This window comes from Fringilla coelebs (genome assembly GCF_963513975.1).
Source record: "Fringilla coelebs genome assembly, chromosome: 4".
NCBI classification, from domain to species: Eukaryota; Metazoa; Chordata; class Aves; order Passeriformes; family Fringillidae; genus Fringilla; species Fringilla coelebs.
Genome location: NC_140032.1, coordinates 2,992,018 through 3,015,242, shown reverse-complemented (window position 1 = coordinate 3,015,242; position 23,225 = coordinate 2,992,018). Strand labels below are relative to the sequence as shown.

Genomic DNA, 23,225 nt, shown 5'->3' with positions numbered 1-23,225 from the left:
ATTCTGTTAATTTGCCCAGGGCTTTATCTGTCTTGAAAACCTCCAGGGATGGAAATTGCCCAAGCTCTGGGCACCCAGCTTGACTGACCTCATGGTGGAAAAGCTTCTCCCTGCACCTTGAACATCTCCATTCATCTTCTGCCCATCACCTCCTGTCCTCCCACCCTGTGAGAGCTGGGCTCTCCCTTCTCCCCAGTGTCCTTGGAGATGCTGGGAAGCTGCTCAAAGTCCCCTTCCTCACCTGGTGCTTGTAGCTAAATATGCCCAAAGAGAAAAAGAGACAAATATTTGTCTTTGTGCACCTACCACATACCTCAAATTAAAAACAGAAAAAGAAATTTTTGGAAGAAGTTACCAAAAAGATGCATTAGCAATTCAGTGACATTTCTTCCTGGTTCATTAGCCCATGTGTCTGGTGACTTGCCTCTTCTGAAACTTTCCTAGAAAACTATTTATTTTTTTATTTTGCTTCAGTCTTTATATTTCCTGCTGTCAGTACCCAAGAGGTGAAGTGATCCCAGCATTATTTTGTCAATTAGGCATCTTTTTGGTGCTGTGACCTGAATACAGGGCAGAGCAACTGCTGATTTAATCCTCTTCAATGTGATTTTTATCTTCTTTCTTACAATTCCTTTTTTTTAAATCAAGAATTTCACCACCAAACCAGCTTCTTTTTTTGTTGATTTCTCCAATCCTGTGAAAATAAAACACTGAATAAATGTATTTTGTGCTATGAACATGCAGAGAGAAAAGCTTACACAACCTGATCCCAACCTCATCTATTAAAATTTTATATTTGTAAAAAAAAAAAAACTTTAAATATGCTTATTTTATTTTAAAAAATGTTCTTAAAATGAGCTTAAACTGGGGGAAAAAAATCCCCCATGCAGTAGTTGTGGCCATGCCCAGAGTCTGCCCAGCACGTGCCGTGGGTATGAATGAGCAGCGACAGTTTTGTCTCGGGGCTGGATTAGGCACAGTTGCTACTGGAAACTGCACAGCCTGGCTCAGGGAGGCTGTTCCTCTTCAAAACAAAGTCCCTGCCCATGGCAGGGGGTTGGAATTGGAGGATCTCTGAGGTCCCTTCTGACCCAAATTGTTCTGGGATGCTCTGGAAGCAGCACCGAGGTTTGGGAACTCACTGGGGTGTGAGGACGTGCCCCATCCAGCGTCACTAAATGTCACTTACTGGGTTTTGACCTCTAGCAGCATCCAGGGGAGGCTTTTCCTTCTGGGATTTCCTTTGAGCTGCAATGTTCTTACCCTCATTTCTTTAAAAAAAAATAAAATAAAAGAATTTTTCAGGACTCAAACCCCACAAAGTCTGGGTTTTTGCACAGTTTGGGTTTGCAGGGGCAGTTGTCAGTCCCAGGGCAGCAACAGTGGCTTGGTTTTGAGATGTAAAACAAAAGCTTTTGTGCAGCAGGGCTGGTGTGTGCTGCTTTCTGCTGTCAGAAGGGAAGCTGAGCCCTGTGCTCAGCCCTTTCCTCCCCTGGCCTTCCTGTGAGCCCATTGAGCTGACCCCTGTCAATCAGCAGCGCTTTCAGAACGAGTGTGTGGGACAAAGCTCCCAAATGTGTCAGTGTCAGCTCAGGAGTGCTGCCTGCTCTGCTGGCTTTGGGGCTGTGCAGAGCTGCCCATGTGCAGTCACTTTTGCACAGTCATTTCTGCCTGTTGGAGGAGTTGTGCTCAATAATCCTCCTGGGTCCCTTCCAACTCAGGACATTGTGTGGTTCTAATCTGGGATCTCTGATCTGTAGCAGAGCTCAGTCATTTTCTTATCCTAGATCCCATTCATTCTTTCTAGACTCAGTCTAATAAAGGCAGCTTTGAAGTGCAGAAGGGACAGGCTGGTGTGGCATCCCCTCCAGAATCTCTGGGAGCTCTATGTACGCTCTGTGCACAGGGGATGCAGCATTTTAGTACTTAAAGGGATTTAAAGAGGGAGAGGGATTTTTTTATACAGACAGAGAGTGATAGGACAAAGTGGGGGATGGTTTCAAAATAGAGGAGAGATTTAGATTCGATTTTAAATGGAAATTCTCTGCTGTGAGGCCCTGAGAAGCTGTGGCTGCCCCATCTCTGGCAGTGTCCAAGGCTTGGAACAACCTGAGATGGTGGAAGGTGTCCCTGCCCATGGCAGGGCATTGGAATGAGATGATCTTTGAGGTGCCTTCCATCCCAAACCATTCCATGCTTCTCTAACACCTTTTTCTGCAGGGAGATCTCCCCTCTCTGTGCTGAGCTGCCCTTTGCAGGCTGAGAAAAGCACGGTCAGGTTTTATTTCACCCTGGCAGCATATTTTAAAACCAGGCTGACAGAGCAGTGGACCTGAGAACAGAAAAGATGTTGAGGCAGTGGTGATTATTGGGAGTGCTAGAGCAGCGTGGGGAATGCAAGGATGCAGAAATAATAAGAATTTTATTGGGTTGGCTTGTTTGGATCACAAAAACTACTTGCTTTTAGGGTTTTTTTCAGATATTTGCTCATATTTTTTGTCATTGACTGCTGTGCTTGAGTAAAACCCCCCCTGCCCTGGCCTTGGGAGGTGCTGCTGCTGTCAGTAGCTCTCAAGGCAGCTTTGCCACCAGGACCAGCCTGTCCTCCCCTCTGTTGCCAGAGAAATCCTCAGCCCTCACAGAGCAATGACCTCCAGTTTATACTTATATACCTGGAATTCTCCCTGGAGCTGTGTTGTGCAACAGGGAGCGTGATTCCACATGTGTTTTATGTAAGCCAGAGAGGATTTTGGGTGTTGTGTTGGAGAATCAAAGCCCTCTTTGGGGGAACCTGCAGTCTGACTATCCAGTTGGACAAGCTCAACTTTCCCTGCAATTTAAATCGACTCTGCCAGAATGTTAATTGTGCCAGGCTCCAGAATTACTTTTTAACTCCTTAGGAGCCTGTAGAGTTTCCAAGCCACCCTCACTCCTTTGTTTAAATGGAAAACAGCAACTTTAGATGTGTGTCCATCACCCACTTATTCCCCTGGAAAGCTTTTCTGGCTGCAGTGTGTCATTTGGGATAATGCAGGACATTTCTGCACAGCTCAGGAAGGTCCTTCCCCACTGTGTGGAAGTGGGGATCTCCCTCAGAGCACAGTTTTTACCTTAATTCATCCCAGAAATTCCTCCTCTCTGAGGCTATTTGATACCCATAATGTCTTGGCACTTCAATTCTGTTTACTTGTTCTCAGTTTATGGCACTTTCCTAACTCAATTCAACCAGAATAAACAGCATCCAGAGAGAGAAATTCCAGTTTATGCTGAGTATCAACAGCACTGGAGAAACAGCTGCTCAGATCAGGGGCAAACTCACTCAAAAATCATTATCTCATTTATTAGAAGGCAAAAAAAGAGCTTCAGGTGTCAGAGATAGAGAAGGGATCATCTCCAGTTTGGTTTGTTGTGGTATTGTGGGAACACAGGTGCACTCAGCCCCAGCTGGAGCTGTGGCAAAACCTGTCCCCTGGAAATGCTGGAAGCTTTGCTGTTCATTCACATGGATGTAGAGTGCAACCCTGCCTGCTCACAGATTGTTGTGATTTTACCATCTGGAAAAGTTTCTGCAGCAAAACCTTCCTTTGAATAGAAGAGGTTTAGGATAGCAAGGGAAACAGGCATAAATTAGGGCAAAACCATTTGGGTTTGTTCTTGCTGCAGGGCAATAGTGGGAAAAGAAAAAGAAAATTAACCTCCATTTTCTCAGGATACTCCTTACCTGGAGCTTGTACCTTCCCTGAGAGGTGACAGATGGATTTCTTTGTTTTTCTTCAGGCTTGTGAAGCATCCAGGATTTTTTGGAGGAGCAGCTGTGTACCTCAAGAGTTGGATTTAGATGTCTCCTTGTAGCCTGGCATATTCCAGCTGCTGCTCCTGCTAGGGTCACACACAGGATCTTCTGATGCCATCCTGGACTCTGTCTTTAAGGTTCCTGGAATGGTCTTTAAGGTCCCTTCCAACCCAAACCATTCTGTGATTCTGGGTTGTTGGGGGTCTGGGTACTTGGCACCTTCACTGTTAATTATTTTTTTAAAGTTTAGGTAATTAATAATCTCAGACAAGTCCTGGTAGCTAAGGTAGGACAGAACATTTGTGTGGGAAGGCAGAGTCCTGGCTGGACATTTGGCTTTCACTTGAGGGAAGGACCTGAGCGAATTTGAACCAAAAATGTGTGGGTTTAAATTTAATTTAAAACAAAAAAACAACCAAAAAACAACTTTTTAAAGCAACATTTTGTATTTTAAACAAAGAATACAGCGCTATGGGCAGGCTGCCAGAAAAGCAAAAAATTTATTGTTGGAGTAGGGTCTTTAGTGGTGAAACAAAACTGAAACCCCCAAAGGGAACCAAGACCTGTGGTGGCCTGAAGGCTGCAGGAGATCACCATGATGGATTAAAGGGAAGCTCCACAGCTGCACACAGCACCTGCCACCACAGCTCTGTCACAGCTTTTCCATCCATGAGTTTTGGCTCCACTTTCCATCTCCAGAACATCCAAAGGTTACAGAATTCCCGTGGTAGGATTCCCAGTGCAGAGCTGGAAGGATCCTGCTGCTGGTGTGATGAGTCCTGCAGGTTTAGTCCTGCTGTCCACTGTATCCCCCCCAAAAAAAACATCAAAACTTCTGGCAGGAAAAAAATCAACTCCTGGATCTTTTGCTGGTTTTGGGGATCTGGGTGGAGTAGACCAGGAGGTGGCTCCTCCAGGGCTGCACCTCCAGAAATTTGCCCTGTAGCCCCTTTGTATTGTATTGACACCTTTAATGCTTCCAGACCTGATGCACAGGAGGGTTTGTGCCCCAATTCTCCTGGTCCTTATGTCTGCAGATTCCCCACGGGCTTCAGTGGTGTTTGGGGGGCAGGGGGATTGCCAAAACTCTGAATTTCATCCAGCCTGAAAGCTACAATAGAGCCAACTTGATTGTTTGGTGCAAAGTGCTGAGCAATCCACAGCAGAGAACAGCCTGGTCCTGCAGTGTCCATCCCTTCCCTCCTTGGAGTTACCACAGGGACACCCCTGTCACGTGTGGGGGGAGTTGTGTCCAGGTTCAGGTTGGATATTTAGGAAAATTTCTTCATGGAAAGGGTGTCCAGCCCTGGCACAGCTGCCCAGGGCAGTGGTGGAGTCCCCATCCCTGGAGGGATTTAAAAGCCATGGGGATGTGGCACTTGGGGACATGGTCAGTGGTGGCCTTGGCAGTGCTGGGGGAATTGATGTTCTTAGAGGCTTTTTCCAACCAAAATAATTCCATGATTCTATGAAATTGAGTGGATTTATTCACAAAGTTTACTTTGACAATGGTCAGGTCTGGAGATGCAGCTCTTCCATGAACACACTGAAGTGGTGCAGTTTCAGTGACAGAAGTGAAACCCATTTTCATTTGGTTTTTCTGGGTTGTTTTCTTTGCTCATGTTTAGCTTTGTTAAAAGCCTTACTCTGCACTATCATCATCTGCTGAGGGTTTGTTTGAGGTTCAGCTGGAGCAGGATGGGGCTGAGGTGCACAGGGCTGTGCAGGTATGTAACAGGGTGTCCTGATCAGCACTGATAACAGATCTGGAGATGCAGACACCTCAGAAAGGAGCCACCAAAAAGGGCTCTGAGGACCCCAGGTGTCAGTGACAGGCAGAAAGGAGCTGTTCCTTTCTGAGCTGCTGTAACTCTCATCTTGTGTCCTGAAGGAGAGAGGCACAATATCCTGGCTACAACAATGTTGTATTTAAATCCACAGCTCAGAAATCCATCTGGGGGAGGAATGAAGAATATCCTGTTGCTGTCCAGTGCTATAACTTGCTGGAGCTTGAGCCTTGGGGTGCTTCCTGAATGGGTCACTCCCTATCCTCATCCCTATCCCTGTCCCAACTCTTTCACACACAAAAATCCCAGCCAAAACCACCACTTGACTCCTGCATTATGTGGATCTGTCTTAAAACCAGATCCTGCTTGCTTTCAAGTGGATAAATCTCTGCCTGGGGCTTGGCAGGTGTGGGCTGGGATCTGGTGGAATGATGGGCAGGAAAACCCAACTGAAACCTCTCCCAGCAGGAACAAGGATGTTTCCATCACAGAGATTTGCACTGGTGAGCAGAGCAGGGAGTGGCACACACAGGTGGGATGTGGGTTTGGGACAAGCCATGTGTCCCTTGGTCAGACATGGAAATTCTTGAATTTGATATTTGGCAAGCAAAAAGCACGATGGGATATGGGATTTATTTCCCAAAACTTTTAGAGAAGCACAAATCATACAATCCTGGAATGGTTTGGATTGGAAGGACCTTGAAGACACCTCCCACTATCCCAGGTTGCTCCAAGCCCTGTCCAGCCTGGCCTTGGACACTTCCAGGGATCCAGGGGCAGCCACAGCTTCTCTGGGCACCCTATTCCACTGCATTCATTCACTCCCAGATTGTACAGAACACAGCACAGCCTCTTGCAAACTCAGTGTGTGTCCCACCTGCTCTGTTCATGCAGTGGCTCAGATTAAGACACCTTCCCAAAAATGAAACCAGGCCTGAGCCATCAGCAGAAGTTGAAGCATTTTGTGAGGTTCTGCCCCCAGTGCACTGCTCAAAACCTCGCATCCATTCCCCATCCCAGCTTCTCCCAGCAAACCCAGGCTGTGCAGAGGACAACTGGTCATGCTAGTGGGTTTTTTCCCCCCCTTCATACTTTTGTTTATTCATTAAGGAAGTCAAAAGAGGAAGAGGAATAGAAAGGTTGCAAATGTTTTGCTTAGAAATGAGACCTCAGTGACTGGGCTGCACGTTGCCCCGGGTGGGATACGTTGGGCAGCTCCGGTGGCCCCGGTGAGAGCTCAGGAAGACCCAAGGTGCCCTCTCAAGGTGTGCTCAGGTAGGGTCACAGCTTGTTTGTGTGTCTGCTCACATCCATGTGGTCCAGGGTTCCTATGGAAACAGGCTGGGAGAGCTGGGGTTGGTCAGCCCAGAGAAGTGAAGGCTCAGGGAGATCTTCCAGTGCCTAAAGAGGCTCCGGGAGAGCTGGAGAGGGACTTTGGGCAAGGGCCTGGAAGTGACAGCACAGGGGGAATGATCTTTGCACTCACAGAGAGGAGGTTTAGACTGGATATTGGGGGAAAAATACTTTACTCTGAGGGTGCTGAGCCCTGGCACAGGGTGCCCAGAGAAGCTGTGGCTGCCCCTGGATCCCTGGAAGTGCCCAAGGCCAGGTTGGGCAGGGCTTGGAGCAAACTGGGATCATGAAAGGTGTCCCTGCCCACGGCAAGGGGTGGAACTGGATGATCTTTAAGGCCCCTTCCAACTCAAACCATTCCATGATTCTGTACCAGTGTTTGGCTGTCAGATCTTCACTCATGAAAGCCTCTCACATACAGCTGTGCATCCACTGCATTCCCAGGGTCTGGCTCTTAAAGCCGGTGTCCACCTCTGCATCCTGGGATTTCATTTCTTCCCAGCTGCATCACTTTCATTTGTAAAGGATGCCTCTTTTCAAACAGCTTTTGCCCAGTCTCTTTGCACATTCCAATCTAAAAACCAGCAAGATCTACATTTTACAGGCACCAAGAGATCTTGGGGTGCTCCTGCTCCAGGATCAGCCCTGCATCCCATCCACAGGAACAGCCCTGGACTGTAGCTCAGAAAATGCCAGGGAATGGTTGCTGTGTGCACACAGAGAGGGCGAGGAAAGGAAAGCAGAGAGGTTTGCCAAGGGAAATGGTGCTGTTACACACACAGAGTGTTTTCTTTGGGTGTTTGTTTCCCAGCCCTTGCCCGGGATGCAGAGCTGCCTTTGGGAGACTCAGCCCGCCGGGTTTATCTCGGGGTGTGGCTTTGCTGCAGGCTCTTATCAGGTGTGTCCTGGTGAGCAAAAGCATTCAAACAAAAGCCTTTCACCTCCATTTGTGCTCAGTTCCTGTGCTTGGCCAGGGGCTGGTGTCTGCACCGGGGTGGGATTGGCCCACAATTAATGTGTCTGCTAGAAAATGGATGGGTTTTTAGTTGTTCATACTTTTTTTTGGAGATGGAAATCCTAGGGTGGATTGATACAGATGTATGATGTTAGAAACACCAGTGAGGTTACATGGAAGGACCAGGACCAAAATTAATTAGATTAGAATTACAGAATATTAGAATTACAGAATCATTAAGGTTGGAAAAGACTTTTAAGATCACCTCTGGAGGGAGTTGCCACGGTTTAGAAGCGTAGCAAAGCTTTTCCTCCTGAAAACTGCTGGCTTGTTCAGCTGTCAGGAGAGAGCTGGATGCTTCCCTTGCTCTCAGCTGCTCCTTTAGCTCTGACAGGCTGTTTGCTGAGATGAAAGGAGAGACATCAACAGGCAAAACTGCGAGAGCTGCAGCGTTTGTTGCTGTCACACCTGCGTGGTGGCACTGCCAGCACGGCAAACAGGCAGGTAGAGTAAATAATGCTGGAAAATTTTTTTTAGTTCTCTTTCTACAAAAAAGGAGATAACAACTGGATGCTGTCCCATTTTCAGCCTAGGAATTGTTTGCCAGACTTGAATTACAGGAATTGCTGTGGTGAGGCAGAGCAGCTCCATTAACTGGGAGCTGGCAGGGGCTGGGGGAGCCCTGGGCCCCGCGTTGTGCTCCCGTCAGGAACGATTAAAGGAGCTGTTTGTGATGGAAACAAAACCAAATTGGGCTGATGCTTTAAGGGGAAATAAAACAGGGAAGAATAACTTTATTGAGCTTGTTTATTAAATCTTGCTGTGTTCCCTTCTGAGCAGCAGAAACTGTTGGAGCTGCTGGTGCAGCCAGCTCGTGTTTTGTCTTTCCCTTTTTTAAACTTGATTTGGTGTGGAGAGGCTTTGCACAAAACCTTTTCATATCCCTTTGGCTTAGATGCAATCCTAAACTGATCTGCTGGTGACAGACTAAAACTAATTATCACCAAAGAGTGCAGGGAAGAGGTTTTAAAGCTGTTGTTTTGATAAGATGGTGGGTGTTCAGAGAGGCTTGGGAATTACTGGGCGTTAGGATGCTGATGTTGGCCCATGCCAGTATCCATATTCCATCACAGGGAGGGAGATGAGTTTGCTTTCACTGATAAACTACTTAGAGAAGGTTCTGCTTAAAGATGGGGGAGAAAAGCCACCATCCAGCTGCTCATGCTCGAGGGGAGCAGCAGAAGAACAGAAGGAAACTGGCTACAGATTTTTCCCCTTTGTATCTCACTAATTCCTTTGTCCCTGCAGCTGAAACAGCTCAGTTCTGCTCCCTGCTCCAGCTGGTTATGGAGCATCTCCCAGTTCCCATGTGCCTCTGCCCTTTTCATGTTTCATCCTTCCACCTTTATTGAAGATCATCCACATCCACACCCTGCTATGGGCAGGGACACCTTCCACTATCCCAGGCTGCTCCAAGCCCTGTCCAGCCTTGCCTTGGACACTTCCAGGGATGAGGCAGCCTCAGCTTCTCTGGGTGACTTATTCCAGGTTTCCCCTGGGCTGGTTTGGTGTTTCACACCCTTATTCTCTGAGCAGTGATGAATTTTTGGTGCTCTACAGAGCGTATTGTGTTTGCTCTCACCTGTGGCACAGTGAGAGTTACCAGATGGTTTGCTCAAAGTTGATTTTTAACACTTCTAGTAGTAGTAGCTTAGTGCTTGCTGCTCTTCTGCTGTATGTTTTTTAGCCAGGCAAAGTGCCAGCACGTCTGTCAGAGGAAAAACTCCTGGCTGGATCCTGGAGAATAAACCAACCTCGAATTCCCTCTGAAGGGAGAGACCTCAATTCCCACAGGGAGGATTTTTCAGCATAATGGTCCCATTGGGTAAATTAGTGACCAGTTTTAGAAAGAAAACTGGATGACTTTGGGAGCATCCATAAAGAGGAGGGAGATGTGGTGCAGCACCAGCCCCTGGAGCTGGAGCTGAGCATCACCAGCAGCAGCAGAGCCATTCTCTGCACAGAGACACCAACCACAGCCCTGCAGGACACCTGGGGGATAGCTGAAGAAATCCATGTTTTGGTAGAAGCCCCTGAAGGTCTTGATAAAAATCCCTTGATAGTTACCTACTCCAGGTAGTCCTACCTGTGTATGGTGATTTAATGATTTAACTGAGTCTCTGCTGTGATTTTTGGGGTATCCTGTGCAGGGCCAGGAGTTGGACTCAATGATCCTTTTGGTTCCTCCCCAGCTCTGGATATTCTACAATTCCAGAAGGAAAAGCAGTCACTTTGCAGTTTATTTATTCCTCCCTTATTCAATTGGAAAGATTTAGGGTTTTGGTTTTTTTTTCTTTTAGGACAGGGATCATCAGGTTATTCTTATGATACCTCCATGATCCCAGCAACCATTCCTACCTCTGTTGCAATTCAGGTGGAATTGGAAGAGGCACAGTGGAGTGGCTCTGTTTTTATGTTTTTCTTCTCATAAATCTGATACAGCAAAGTGCAAGGGATTTGGGTCTCCTGCTCTTTATTTGGTTTACACACACCTCAGAGGGTTGTTTTTCCAGCAGCCTCTTTCTACAGCCACCCATAACTCCACCTGTATCAGGGGGAGTTTAGGATGTGATATTTAGGAACCAGAGAACAGCAAGCAGCATTCCAGAGGAAGCAGATCCCACCAGCTCTCCTCACCCCTTCTCCTCTTCTTTTGGGTTGCTGTGGGGCTGTGCCTGCCCCAGCAGGATCCTGGAGGAGCTCCAGCCTTTTTAGAGGCAGCAGCTCCCTCTCAGTGCTGTCCCAGAGGACTGTGGCAGATTGCAAACACTCTCAGCACAATCATAGCAGCCCAATTAGCATAATGATGCTGCCTAATTTATGCACAAATTGCCCTAATTTATGTGTGTCGATACATATGATTAAACCAAGCACAGGTGGAACAGGGTTTGGTCTCACCCAGCCAATGAAGCACAAAGCTTCCCAATCCCAAAATGTGTGAAAGGTCCAAAAATTCCTTCTTTCTATTACTAAAATATGGAGCTTTGTGTTGTTTTGCTCTGGCAGCATGAATGGGGTGCAGGGCAGGGCTAAACTCATGGCAGGAGGTAAGAGAATAAAGGATTCCTGGGCTGAGATTTGCATGGATTAAAGGCAGCTTTAATTTGCCTTGATACACAGGTGGATTAACAGGCAGTGGGATTTGGGGCTGTCTAGCCAACAAATAATACCTGCCTTCCTGTTATTTTAATTATTTTAATAAGGGATGGAGGACTCTGGAACCGTGGGCCACCTTTGCCAACCCCTGATCTTGAGCATTTTTGTGTGTTGTAACCATTTTTGTATTTTATACCATTAATATTCCCAAAAAACAAAACTGCTGTCGTCATCTGAATTCCCAGAGCATTTTCTCAGCAGGGTTCTTCCAAAACACCCTCTCAGACTGTAACCTTGTGTTCCTCATTTTAATAAAAGAAATAGGTGATTTTTTTCCATAGAATCACAAACTGGTTTGGGTTGGAAGGGATCTTAAAGATCATCTTGTTCCTATTTATCTGTCATGGTCTCCATCACCTGTGAAATTCTCTGATTTTCCTGCACTTAGCACCATCCAAAGCTGTGCTTGGAATCTCTCAGCCTTGTGAATGAATGAAGGAATAAATTGACCATGAGAATATTGACAGCACATTTGCTCATGCCAACTTCCTGACTGGCTCCCATAAAATTTACTTTGTTTAAATGCACAGAGCTAACCAATACTCCCATCCTAAATCCCAAACACCTTACCAGCTACTGGGAAGAAAATGAACTCTATCCCAAAAATTAACTCTGTCCCAGACAAAACAAGGACAAACTGGTCACAGCACCAAGCCTGTCTGAGTTGGAGAAGTTTTTGGACAGCTCACTCAGGCACAGGGTGGGATCCTTGGGGTGTTCTGCACAGGGCTGGGAGTTGGACTCAGTGATTCTGATGGGTCCCTTCCAGCTCAGGATATTCCAGGATTCTAACCATCCTGGAAGACACCTGACCCTGAGTTTTTCATAACTGGAATCTCTTTCTGAATCAACTTTGTGTGAAAGCATTGTCAGAAATACCTGGATCAGGTCAGTGTTGGATTTTCCTGTGCTGCCAGGATTAGAAAATTGAATTTTCATGGTAGAGAATGAAATTCCTTCCTGTATCTGGCATGTCTTCCTTACCATTGGTGTGGTGTAACAGCAGGTTAAATTGCTTTCATCCAAATACATACAAATGGTATGCAAATAATAATTATGAATTATTATGGTATTCCTGAGGTCAGTGGGTTGTACTTTCCACACTCTGATGGCACCAGATCCTCCTGATGCAGCTTTTTGGGAGGATTATCTGGCAAGAGGATTACACTGCTGGCACATCATGGCCCAGTGGGGTCAGGAAAAGGCAGAGGAGTGGAAAGGATTGTGTGGGGCTGCAGGAGCCAAATGTGGACACTCAGCTCTGTGCCACACTTGCTCCTTGGCAGGCACACTTCCTCTCTGCACAGAAGTTGGTTTCTGAGGCCAGTGAGTAATTTCTAAGAACAGATGTGGATGTAAGACACTCCTGTCAGCGTGTACAACATGAGATGCTTTTACTCTCCTACTCACTGTGCTCTGTACCTGTCACAAGGAGTGAGGGCTGTGAGTCACTGCAAGTCACACATCCCAAATTCCCCTCTGCTCCTGCCACTGATCCCTTTTGACAGCCATCTGAAGGCACAGCCAGCTCTGCACCCCCTTCACACACGTGCCAGTGGCATTTATGAGCTCTCTTGTGTTCCTTGTGCCTTTGCACTTGCTGGTTTTTATCTCCCAGTGTACACTCCTCTTGCAAGGAGCTTTGGGAAAACTCAGAAAACTCAGCTTCATTGCTGATTCCCTTTGAACTCTCAGATGGTGGGAGCAGCAGCAGCAGGGGAGTTGGAGAAGGGGAGGCTTTGGGGAGACCTTCCAGCACCTAGAGAGGTTAAAACAGAGCTGGAGAGGGACTTTGGACAAGAGCATGGAGTGTGGGATGAGGGGGAATGAGTTTAGGCTGTAGGAGAGTAGATTTAGATGGGATGGTAGGAAGAAATCCTTGGTTTGAGGGGAATGAGACCCTGGCACAGGTTACCCAGAGAAATTGTGGACTTGCCATCCCTGGAAATGTCCAAAGCCAGGTTGGACAGGTTTGGAGCAACCTGGGGTAGTGGAAGGTGTCCCTGCCCATGGGCAGTGACACTGGACTTGATCAGCTCCACAGGTCACTTCCAACCCAAACCATTCCATAATTCTGTGATTGTCTTGACCTTTGCACCATCCAAAGCTGTGTTTGGAATCTGTCAGCCTTGTGAATGAAGGAATAAATTGGCCATAAAAATATTGACAGCACATTTGCTTATGCCAACTTCCTGACTGGCTCCCATAAAATTCACTGCTTTGTTGAAATGCACAGAGCTAACCAAAGGATGGCAGAGCTTCACCCCCTCTGCACAGGGAGGAGAGGACAAGCTGAAGGCTGGACTGAATTCCTGTAGCCCTCACACCCCTCTACCCCAGGACAGCAGCTGTGGGAGGTGTTGGGAAATGCTGGATCATAAGGAAGAAAATACAAGTGGGATGTGGGAACACCAACAAGTCTGGCACATCTGGGGTCACTCATTTAGAGGCAGAGCCAAGAGAAAGCAGATGCCTCAGCTGTTCTGCAGTTCCCTTAAAAAAGAAGGATCAGGAAAATAACCCAGCTCTCCTCCTCCCTGGCACATCCAATGTCTTTTAATCTGCTCTGTCTCACAGCTTCTCTTACAATGGAAGTTGCTGGTGGTCTGCTGGGGTTAAGCAGCAATTCTGGCAGGCTTCAGAGCAGACATGATCTCCAGGTCTCGTTGCTTTAAAGCTTCCAGTTCTATCACACTCGACTAAATCAGATTTTTTTTCTTCTCAGTGGAGGCAGAAAATCAGCCCCGTGTGCCCATCTGATTGCAGTGCTGAGGCTTGTCTAATTGAACAAGTGCTCGAGTCAACACTTGAGCAGGATGGAAAACAATGAGGAGATCACCCAGGGATTATGTCTGAGCTCCACAGCTCCTGGCACTGACAGAGCAGATGGCTGGGTTGCATCCTGCCCAAGGCTGGCCAGGAAAGATGTCGATAGGAAAAAAAAATAAAATTAATTTGGTTTAAATGTATTCAACTCGAAATCTACGAGTGCCTCAGGTCTCTAATTCTGTGCTTTAGAAGATGGGATTAGTTGGGGGTTGGCTCTGCAGACTCCTGCAAGGAGCTCTGCTGCTGCCTCAAAGCTGATGTGGGTAAAAAATATTTTGGGAAGGGGAACTGAGATGCAGGGAGTGGAGGCAACTTGGCTGGTCCTGTAAAAGTGGGGAACAGCCAGGAGCAACGTGGACCTGGCAGGTGAACTGTGAGCCCTGTGGTGTGGCTGTGCTGATGGAGCCAGGAACCCAAACCTGAGAGCTGGTGGGGAGGGAGGTGGTTTGTGCAGGTGTGAGAACATCACAAACATCCCTGCAGGTCTCAGGTGTTCCTTACAGGATCACACTTGATCCTACAGCCAGAGTCTGTACCACAGAGGTTTGGGCTGGTGGCTGTCCCACGGGTATGTGGCCACCAGAAATCCTGGTGACCTCCATGTGGCTTTCTGTCTCCTTCCCTGGGGGTGGGAGTAAATGAACACAAGAACTGCTTTTCCCAAAGCCCAAACTACTTCTGTCTGGGGAAATACACCCTCAGAAGAGCCCTCTCTACAATAGCAATTATCTGTTTCCTCTAGCTCTGGACCTACACTTCATTTGCTTTTACCCAAAGAGCAGTGCATCTATCAGGCCAAGCTGGGAATATCAGAGTCCCTTCATCTGTAACTGCTGCTGCCCTGTAATTCCCTCCTGCACCTCTTCCCAAAAGCACTTTTAACCCTGGAAACTCCCAATTTTGCTTTCTGTACTTAGAAGTTATTTTCATTTTTTCAATAATAAAAAATTGCATTTTGCATCTGGTAAAATGGATTGGAATTGCCTTGCTGGCAGCAGTAAAAATGCTGTTGCCCTGAGATGTTGCTGTATTTGTCTTCTTTGGTTCTAAAAGCTTTTTTTTTTGTTTGTTTGTTTCCAGGGGGCAGCACTGGAAGAACCTTTATGGGCTCCTAATGAAGTGCAGGTGGATGATTGACTGATGATAATTAAGGTAGGAAGAGGTGCTGTTAATTTTGGCATCTTCTCATTTGTCCTATCCTTGCAATAAAATGGTGCTGGCCAGGGGCCATCACTCTATTTTGGGGTTCAGTACACAACCATGGCTCTATGGCCAAGCAGTAACTTCTGCTCAAGTGTCCCTTTAAACACACATGGAAGGGAAATCTTATTTAAGAACTACCTGGGAACGTAACTAAGTGGAAAAAATCTGACTTCCTCCCCCAAAGGATAATAAGGTCTCTGTTGGTGCAGAGTTGGAAGGGACATGACTCTTATTTGAGAGCACTCAGCACAGGGATTTTTTTGTTCTGTTGAAACCCAGTGGTTGGGTTGGAATTCAGGTTCTAACTTGCAATCTCAGAAAAAAAAAAAAGAAGAAAACTTGAACTAAAGATATATTTTATTCATTTATTTTCATCATCTTGAGCGTCTGTGGAAAGCTGGTCTGTCTCCAAATGTGGCAAGAGAGCGCTCAGTTCTTGGTGGATGAAACAGAGGAAAATCCCTGATTTAAAAGCAGCAAACTGTTATACAAACTTGGAGGAGAAAATACAAATGTGAGCAGAGTTAAATGGATTTATAAGTAGTTTTTGTGCTGATTTTAGACCTGAATTCTTGCCTTGCTGGGTTTTTTCTGCCATGGTGGTTGTGCTTGGAGGCATCATCAGGAGGGTGAGATGGTCACTGCTGGTCTCTGCCTCCTCTTCCAAAAGGGGTCACCACAGAGACTCCCAAATATCCACTGGAACAGAGGCTTTGCTTCCTCTCACAGTTTGGGTTTTCACTTCTGACTGATGAGTTCAGTTAATGGCTGCTTGGTTTTGGTGTCAGCAGAGCTGTTGGAAGGAGAGGGGGAAATTCAAGCTGCAACAAGAGCAAATTCTTTGAACGTGGCTTTACCGTTCTCCAGCCTATTCCTGCTTTTTGTTTGGCTTGTGATAAGATGCACTGCTGTGGAATTTGCTTGGAGCAGGGATTTGCATGAATTATTGTTCCTTGCAACGTGCACATGTGTGCAGGCCCTTTCCCTGTGCTCCATGGTACCCCAGCACCCCTTTGGAGGAGGATTTGTGTGCTGGGGTGCAGTGGTCAGCAAAAGCCAAGTGCTTGGGGGAAGGAAGGCTGCAGTGATAAAAACAAAGTGCTGAAATAAGGGGAAAACTCCTCCAGGGCTGTGCAGCAGTGTTGGGATTTGTGTGTTTATTCTGTGTGCTGACTTCTCATCCCAGCAAGATTTTGTAAAAGCAACATCCTCCTGAAGGGAAAAACTCAGTGGTGCTTGGCCTCTTGCAGAGTTCACTTTTTATTTAGGTGTGATGGCATCAGTCACAGCTGCTGGTTGATGTAGCATGGCCCAAAATGATGTACAAGATGGGAGTAAACAGTCATTGGGGATGGTCTCTTGATTCTGCACTTGGAGCTTTTCATTTGAAAGGTTTCCCCTTCTCCTAAAGAGATCTTTCTGTAAATCACTAAATCACTAATTAAGCAAATGAGTTGCAGTGACATCAGTCTGTCTCCAAAAAGAGCTGGTGTTTTGGAGAAACCTTCAAGCTGCAGACTCCAATTATCCAATATTTAAAATTATGGTGTCTTACAGGAATTGAAAGAGCAAGGGAAGAATTACTGGAATTTTGGGTGACTTCAGGTTTCACGTACAAAATCAAGTTTTTTGTGTAATTCTGAATTCTACATTGATGCTAAACCCGGTGTCCTCACTAAATTTGACTAAATCTGATGACAGCTTGCAATTCTCTTACTTCCTTTTTGCAGAGAGTAAAAAAGGTTAAAGCAAATACCTTGGGATGTATTGTATTCATCTACATTGTATTCATCTACAATGCTTTGTGTAATGTCTTTATTTTCTGAAAAATTGACTTTGATGGGGAAAACTGGGGGAGCTTCTGCCCCCAGAGCATGGGGGGCAGGTGTGAGTGATGGGAGCACCAGTTTGGGAGATGCTGGGTTGGGAAGAGCACCGATGTGTGTTGAAAGCAATCAGAGCAAGGTGCTCAGTGTGCTGGAGATGTGGCATTGCATGGGGCTGTATTTGAGTGTGCAAAACACTGCCAGAGCTGCTGAAGAGAGCAGAAACCATCAGGGTGTGGAGGGGACACTCCCCTGACACCGGCGCCGCGTTTTTGAGAGGGGGAGCGCTAAAACCAGAGATCTTGTTCCAACACAGCCCATCCAAAACCATCCACAACCTCTGCACCATCCATCTCCTCCCCCAGCTGTGTTGCCAGCAGTTTTTGGGGAGGTGGGAGCCACGCTGAGGTGCCCTGGGGATTTGCAGAGGAGCTCAACATGTGTGGTTTCCTCCAGCGCCCGTCCCCGAGCTGTTGTTTTCGGTGCTACCCACAATAACTGAAATGTCTTTCCTGAGAGATAAGTCAGTAATTGTGGTTGGCTCCTTCCTCTGCTGTTTGTTCTCTCAGTAACTTGAAAGTTCATTTATCACTTTGCTGCTGGTGCTCCTCTCCAGGGGTACCCTCCAGCACCTTCCACCGTGGTCCCACAGCCTCTCCCTCAAGGATTGCTCCTCAAAAAAGTGCCCCAGCTTCATCTTCTCCTCAAGCAGTGCAGTTGTGACCAAACTTCATGAGATGAGACAGGAGGTGGTGGGTCAGGAGTCATCCCAGCCCTGCACTGCTTCATCCTGGTGGATTCTGCTTTGGTTTTTCCCCCACTTGGATTTGCAGTTTTGGTCAAAGTCACCACCAGCTGCAGTGCTTCTGAGCCCTTTAAAGATTGCTGTGACATTTTGGGACTTGCTGAAATGCAGGCTGATCCTTGGAGTATATTTTGGAAACACAGATTTTGCCCAGAGACCAGAAATCACAAGTGAATGGTGCTCCTAAATCCCACTGGCACTTCTCCCCACCTATTTCCTGTGAGGCTTCAAACTTCTACATGAATTCTGATCCTGCTGAGGTGAGCTGACCTGGCCTCCTGCATCCTAAAAAATACCCTGGGATTTGCAGGGTCTGCTGCACACAGTGCAAACCCTCCTTCCCAGCACACACCTCCAGCACTGGGTGGTTGGAGCTGAGCATGGAATGGGGACAGGAAGGAGAAAACTCCTTGCAGAAACCACTCCAGGCAGCGTGTCGGGACCTGCAGCCCCTACCTGGAGCTGCTGGGTATAAATAAACACATCCACCCTCCTTATTTCTGACAACTGCCTCCCTGAGGAGTAATTTTTTTTTTTTTTCCCAGTAGCTTGTTCTGCAAGCAGGTTTCCTCTTGCAGGTGATTAGGAAAACCTCATTTTTATGTTAATTAGGCATAACTATCAGTGCACAGACATCAACTGCTCTCACATCCTTCTGAGATGTGTGATTTTTTATTGAAATTCAGTCCTGAAAAACAGATACCATCAACTGATGTACCTGTTGCCTGAACAGATGGGAAACTGCACCAAAGGGGTGGTTGCCTCATAAAAACGTTGCCAGGGTGTAGCAACCACATGTTCAGCTTTCAGGAGGGTTGCAGCTGTAGTCAGTTTAGGTTTCCAGTTGTGTTTGCTTGCTAAGTTTGAGGGCTTCCTCAACAACTTGTCTCCACTGAGATCAAGCCATGTTAATTTAGTTAATTGCAGCTAAGCACAGCTGCTGCTGGTGCTGGTGGGCCTGCACCTAGAGGAGAAAATCATTTTATATTGATGTCTCCAGACACATCCCTGCTTTGATTGTGTTTGGTCCAGTGGGAGGGTTGAGTTGATTCATATTTTTAATAAAACAGATCCTTTATTTATGACTGATTGGCTGCACCATCCATCAAAGTGCTCAAGGTTGGGGTTTGGAGCAACCTGGTTTAGTGGAAAGTGTCTCTGCCCATGGCAGCAGCAGGGAATGAAATTGTCTTTAAGATTCCTTTCAGTAGAAGAGAAGAGGGAATTCAATCAGGTGTGCTCTGGGTTTGTGGGTAAAACACAAGTGCAGCTGCTTTGGTGACATTTTTTCACAGTACCAAAGCATTGGAGGTGGAGGGGCCAGAGGAAAACATCTGGTCCCAGGTGATACAAACCAAAATCCATGAAATGCTGGAGTTGCACCCAGCTGGAATTGCACTGTCTTGCCCCAACACCACAAGGAAGTTTCAGGAACTTTTACCCAGCCAGACCCAGGTCAGCAGTGGGATCAGCCAGGTCAGTGCCAACACCATTAACTTCTCCTGCCTCCTTTTCCAGAACTCAGTTCTCTGATATTATTTAAAGATTTTGGAATCCAAATCCTTGAGGTTCCTTGCTGAAAGCTAAAACAAATACATCCATCTTATCAGGCCTTTCCAAGAGCAAAGCATGGAAATCCCCTGGCAGGCTGGCACCGACACCGGTGTTTTCCTCTCTCTGTCCCAGCGACTTCTCCTTTAATATTGCCCTACAAATCTGTTCTGGATTGTGCAATGATGAAGAAGAAGGAGTGAAAAATTACCCAGGAATTTGGCAAGGGAGGTGTGGACCCCTCACAGCTGCAGTTGGGTGGATTTGTGATGCGTTAAACACATGGATGTGGTGCAGACCTGCCTGTGCTTGGTCAGGGACCTGTTCCTTTTTCACACAGAGTCATTCTGAGGGCAGGCAGATATCTGGGTTGGGGACTTTTGTATGTGGATGTCCCCAGGGAGATAAGGCAGGCTGGAAAAATTCATTATTTTGTGTATTTCCCAGGGCTGGGATCCGTTGATTTTTTTATTTTCCTTTTTTTTCCTTTTTTTCTTTTTTAAAGTTAGGGTTAGGATTAAATTTATTGAAGGTATTTTCTGTTTGGACTCAGATGTTTATTAATTTTTATTTATATTACAGTCTTACAACTTTAGAGTTCTATAGTATTTTACTGACAAGTTATAAAATGCTTTTGTATTTATCTTAATAAGATTTTTAAAGGAAAAACTATTTAATGAAGAAATGACACAAATTATTTTTACTTTTAAATTAATTACTTATGTCTTGTAATGTGGACTCTTTTGTTTAGTAAAATATTACTTAAATGTATGAAGAAGACTGACTAATTACTGCTTTAAAACATCTCTTTTAGCTTTATATATATTATTATATTTTAAAAGGTTCAAATTTTCTATTACACACTTCTCTTCAAACTACACACTTATAATTTTAGTGTTATTAATCAATTTTGGAAGCTTTCTCTATGGCTTCAGGTCAAATATAGTGTTTTCTTGAGGCTCTGTGCTTTTCAACACAGAAAATCCAAAATTTTCAGCATCCAGGGTTCCAGCAGGGATCCTTTAGCTGTGGTGGCCTAAGGTGGGTGCATTTCATGGGAAGTGATACCTGGCAGCAGGTAAAAGCTGCAGCTGGGGAGAAGCCAGACAAGCTTTTGATGCGGAAATCCTCCAGCTCTGACACAAAATGTGATATTTTTCTTACAAACTCCACCAGTTTCTCTGAGCTTGATCAAAATACAACAACACTCGAGTGAGAGAGGGCACAGTTGGTACCTGTGGAGCCAAGGGATGAGCTTGCTGGGGAAGGAGGTAAATTATGGCTTGGGGGAGCTGGAGGGGTGCTCTGGAGGAGGAGGACAGCTTTATTTGGATGACCATTGCTGGGGGAATTTAATTCCCAAACTTGATTTTTAATGCATTTTGAGGTGCCTATCCATATACAAGATATTTTCCTTTCTTCTCCTGTCCTCTCTCCCCCAGGTGTAAGCTGTAGTGCAGGAAGTGGGGGGTGAACCAGGTGAAGTGTACAATATTTGGGGAAGGAAATGCTGTAATCTATAGTTTTGCTGCTGCAGAGAGCATTTGTGGGATGGGGGCTGTGTCTGAGCTGCTTGGCCAGGTTCTGCTTCCATTTGATGTGGTTTGTGTGCCTTGGTGAGCAATTCTCTCTTTGCAGAGCTGGAGGCAGGGGAGAAGCTCTTTAAAGTGAAACATTTCAAATCTAGATGGAGTTTATGCTACAATAAAGCTGTGTTTTACTTCTTCATGGCTCTTTTTCCCCCATGGAAGGTGCCCAGCTTGGCTGCACCTCACTCAGCAGATTCTTGGCAACCTCAGGTCTTAACCTTGGGCTGAGCCTCTGAGGAAGCACAAGGTCAAGCTGCTGATGCTCTAGAGGAAGTTTGGAGGTTCAAAATTCAACTAGACCTGGCCCTTAATTTAATTTAAAAAAACCAAACCAAAACTAAAAAGCAAACAAACAAAAAATATCAGTATGGGCTGCTTCCAGTTTTGTGCAAGGGGGTGGAGAAGTCATAGAATCACAGAACCATAAAATGTTCTGGGTTGAAAGAGATCTTAAAAACCATTTAATCCAACCCCTTGCCATGTGCAGAGACATCTTCCACTAGACCAGCATGCTGAATTAAGAAGATCATATGAACAAGACCAAGATCTTGCAAAAAACTTTGAGACAAATTAGTTTAGAGGATGAAATGTTGCTGTTTCTCCCCCAAAATGAGTGGATGGTTTAGCATCTAAAGTGACATCTGAGCCTCTCAGGAAGCACAAGGTCAAGCTGCTGTTGCTCTAGAGGAAGTTTGGAGGTTCAAAATTCAACTAGACCTAGCCCTTAATTTAATTAAAAAAAAAACCAAACTAAAAAGCAAACAAACAAAAAATATCAGTATGGGCTGCTTCCAGTCTTGTACAAGGGAGTGGAGAAATGATAGAATCACAGAACCATAAAATGTTCTGGGTTGAAAGAGATCTTAAAAACCATTTAATCCAACCCCTTGCCATGTGCAGAGACACCTTCCACTAGACCAGCAAGCTAAATTAACAAGATCATAGGAACAAGACCAAGATCTTGCAAAAAACTTTGAGACCAACTAGTTTAGAGGATGAAATGTTGCTGTTTCTCCCCCAAAATGAGTGGATGCTGTGGCACCTAAAGTGACATCTGAGCCTCTGAGGAAGCACAAGGTCAAGCTGCTGATGCTCTAGAGGAAATTTGTGGGTTCAAAATTCAACTAGACCTGGTCCTTAATAAAAAAACACACCTAAAAGCAAACAAACAAAAAATATCAGAATGGGCTGCTTCCAGTTTTGTACAGGGGGTGGACAGGTCATAGAATCACAGAACCATAAAATGTTCTGGGTTGAAGGAGATCTTAAAAACCATTTAATCCAACCCCCTGCCAATGTGCTAGCTAAATCCATAGACCAGCATGCTAAATCAACAAAATCATGTGAACAAGACCAAGATCTTGCAAAAAACTTTGTATTTGAGACAAACTAGTTTAGAGGGTGAAATGTTGCTCTCTCTCCCTCAAAATGAGTGGATGGTTTGGCATCTAAAGTGACATCTGAGCTTCTGAGGAAGCACAAGGTCAAGCTGCTGATGCTCTAGAGGAAATTTGTGGCTTCAAAATTCAACTAGACCTGGTCCTTAATAAAAAAACACACCTAAAAGCAAACAAACAAAAAATATCAGTATGGGCTGCTTCCAGTTTTGTACAGGGGGTGGACAGGTCATAGAATCACAGAACCATAAAATGTTCTGGGTTGAAGGAGATCTTAAAAACCATTTAATCCAATCCCCTGCCAATCCACTAGACCAGCATGCTAAATCAACAAGATCATGTGAACAAGACCATGATCTTACAAAAAACTTTGTATTTGAGACAAACTAGTTCAGAGGATAAAATGTTGGCTGTTTCTGCCCCAAAATGAGTGGATGTTGTGGCACCTAAAGTGACATCTGAGCCTCTGAGGTACAGGTGGGACTGAACAGAGAGAGAGGTCTCTGCAGCTGCATCCCATCTGGGTTTGGTTATTTAAGGTTCCTCCTTGCAGAGGAAACTCATGGGGAGGTGACAGCTCTGCAGGAGGGGGAAGTGGCTGAAGGGATTAAGCAGCAGAAAGGTGATGGAGAAATGTGGAAGCTGAGTTGAGTTTTTCAGGAGAGGAGTTGGTCAGGATTCACGTTGTGTTGGTGTTTTAATCCATGTCAGAAGACTCAGGTGGGTGGAAATGTTTGTGATGTTTGGGATGTTCAGCATCTCCCTGCCTTCATCCCAAAGATGAGCTCAAAATTTCAGGTGGTGACCAAGAACAGTGTGAAGGGTCTGGAGGGAAAGAGTTAAATTTGAGCAAAAATGAAATGATTTGGAAGGGCTGGAGCTCTGCCCTTCAGTGCTTCCCCAAACTGGAAAGTGCAGGGA

General features: G+C 45.8%; 1 protein-coding gene across 2 annotated transcripts in view; it reads left to right on the top strand.

Moving 5' to 3' along the window:
• The window catches only part of PTPRA (protein tyrosine phosphatase receptor type A), a 124,254-nt gene that overhangs the window by 42,726 nt on the left and 58,303 nt on the right, over positions 1-23,225 (top strand). The window contains exons 1-2 of one of the 2 annotated variants that reach the window (XM_084204174.1): positions 3,889-3,930; positions 15,014-15,085. In XM_084204174.1, coding sequence (XP_084060300.1) covers positions 15,074-15,085 — 12 coding nt within the window. In that variant the 5' untranslated portion in view covers positions 3,889-3,930; positions 15,014-15,073. Of the gene's footprint in view, positions 1-3,888; positions 3,931-15,013; positions 15,086-23,225 lie in introns of those variants that run through there. The other variant, XM_084204173.1, reaches the window with a different exon arrangement.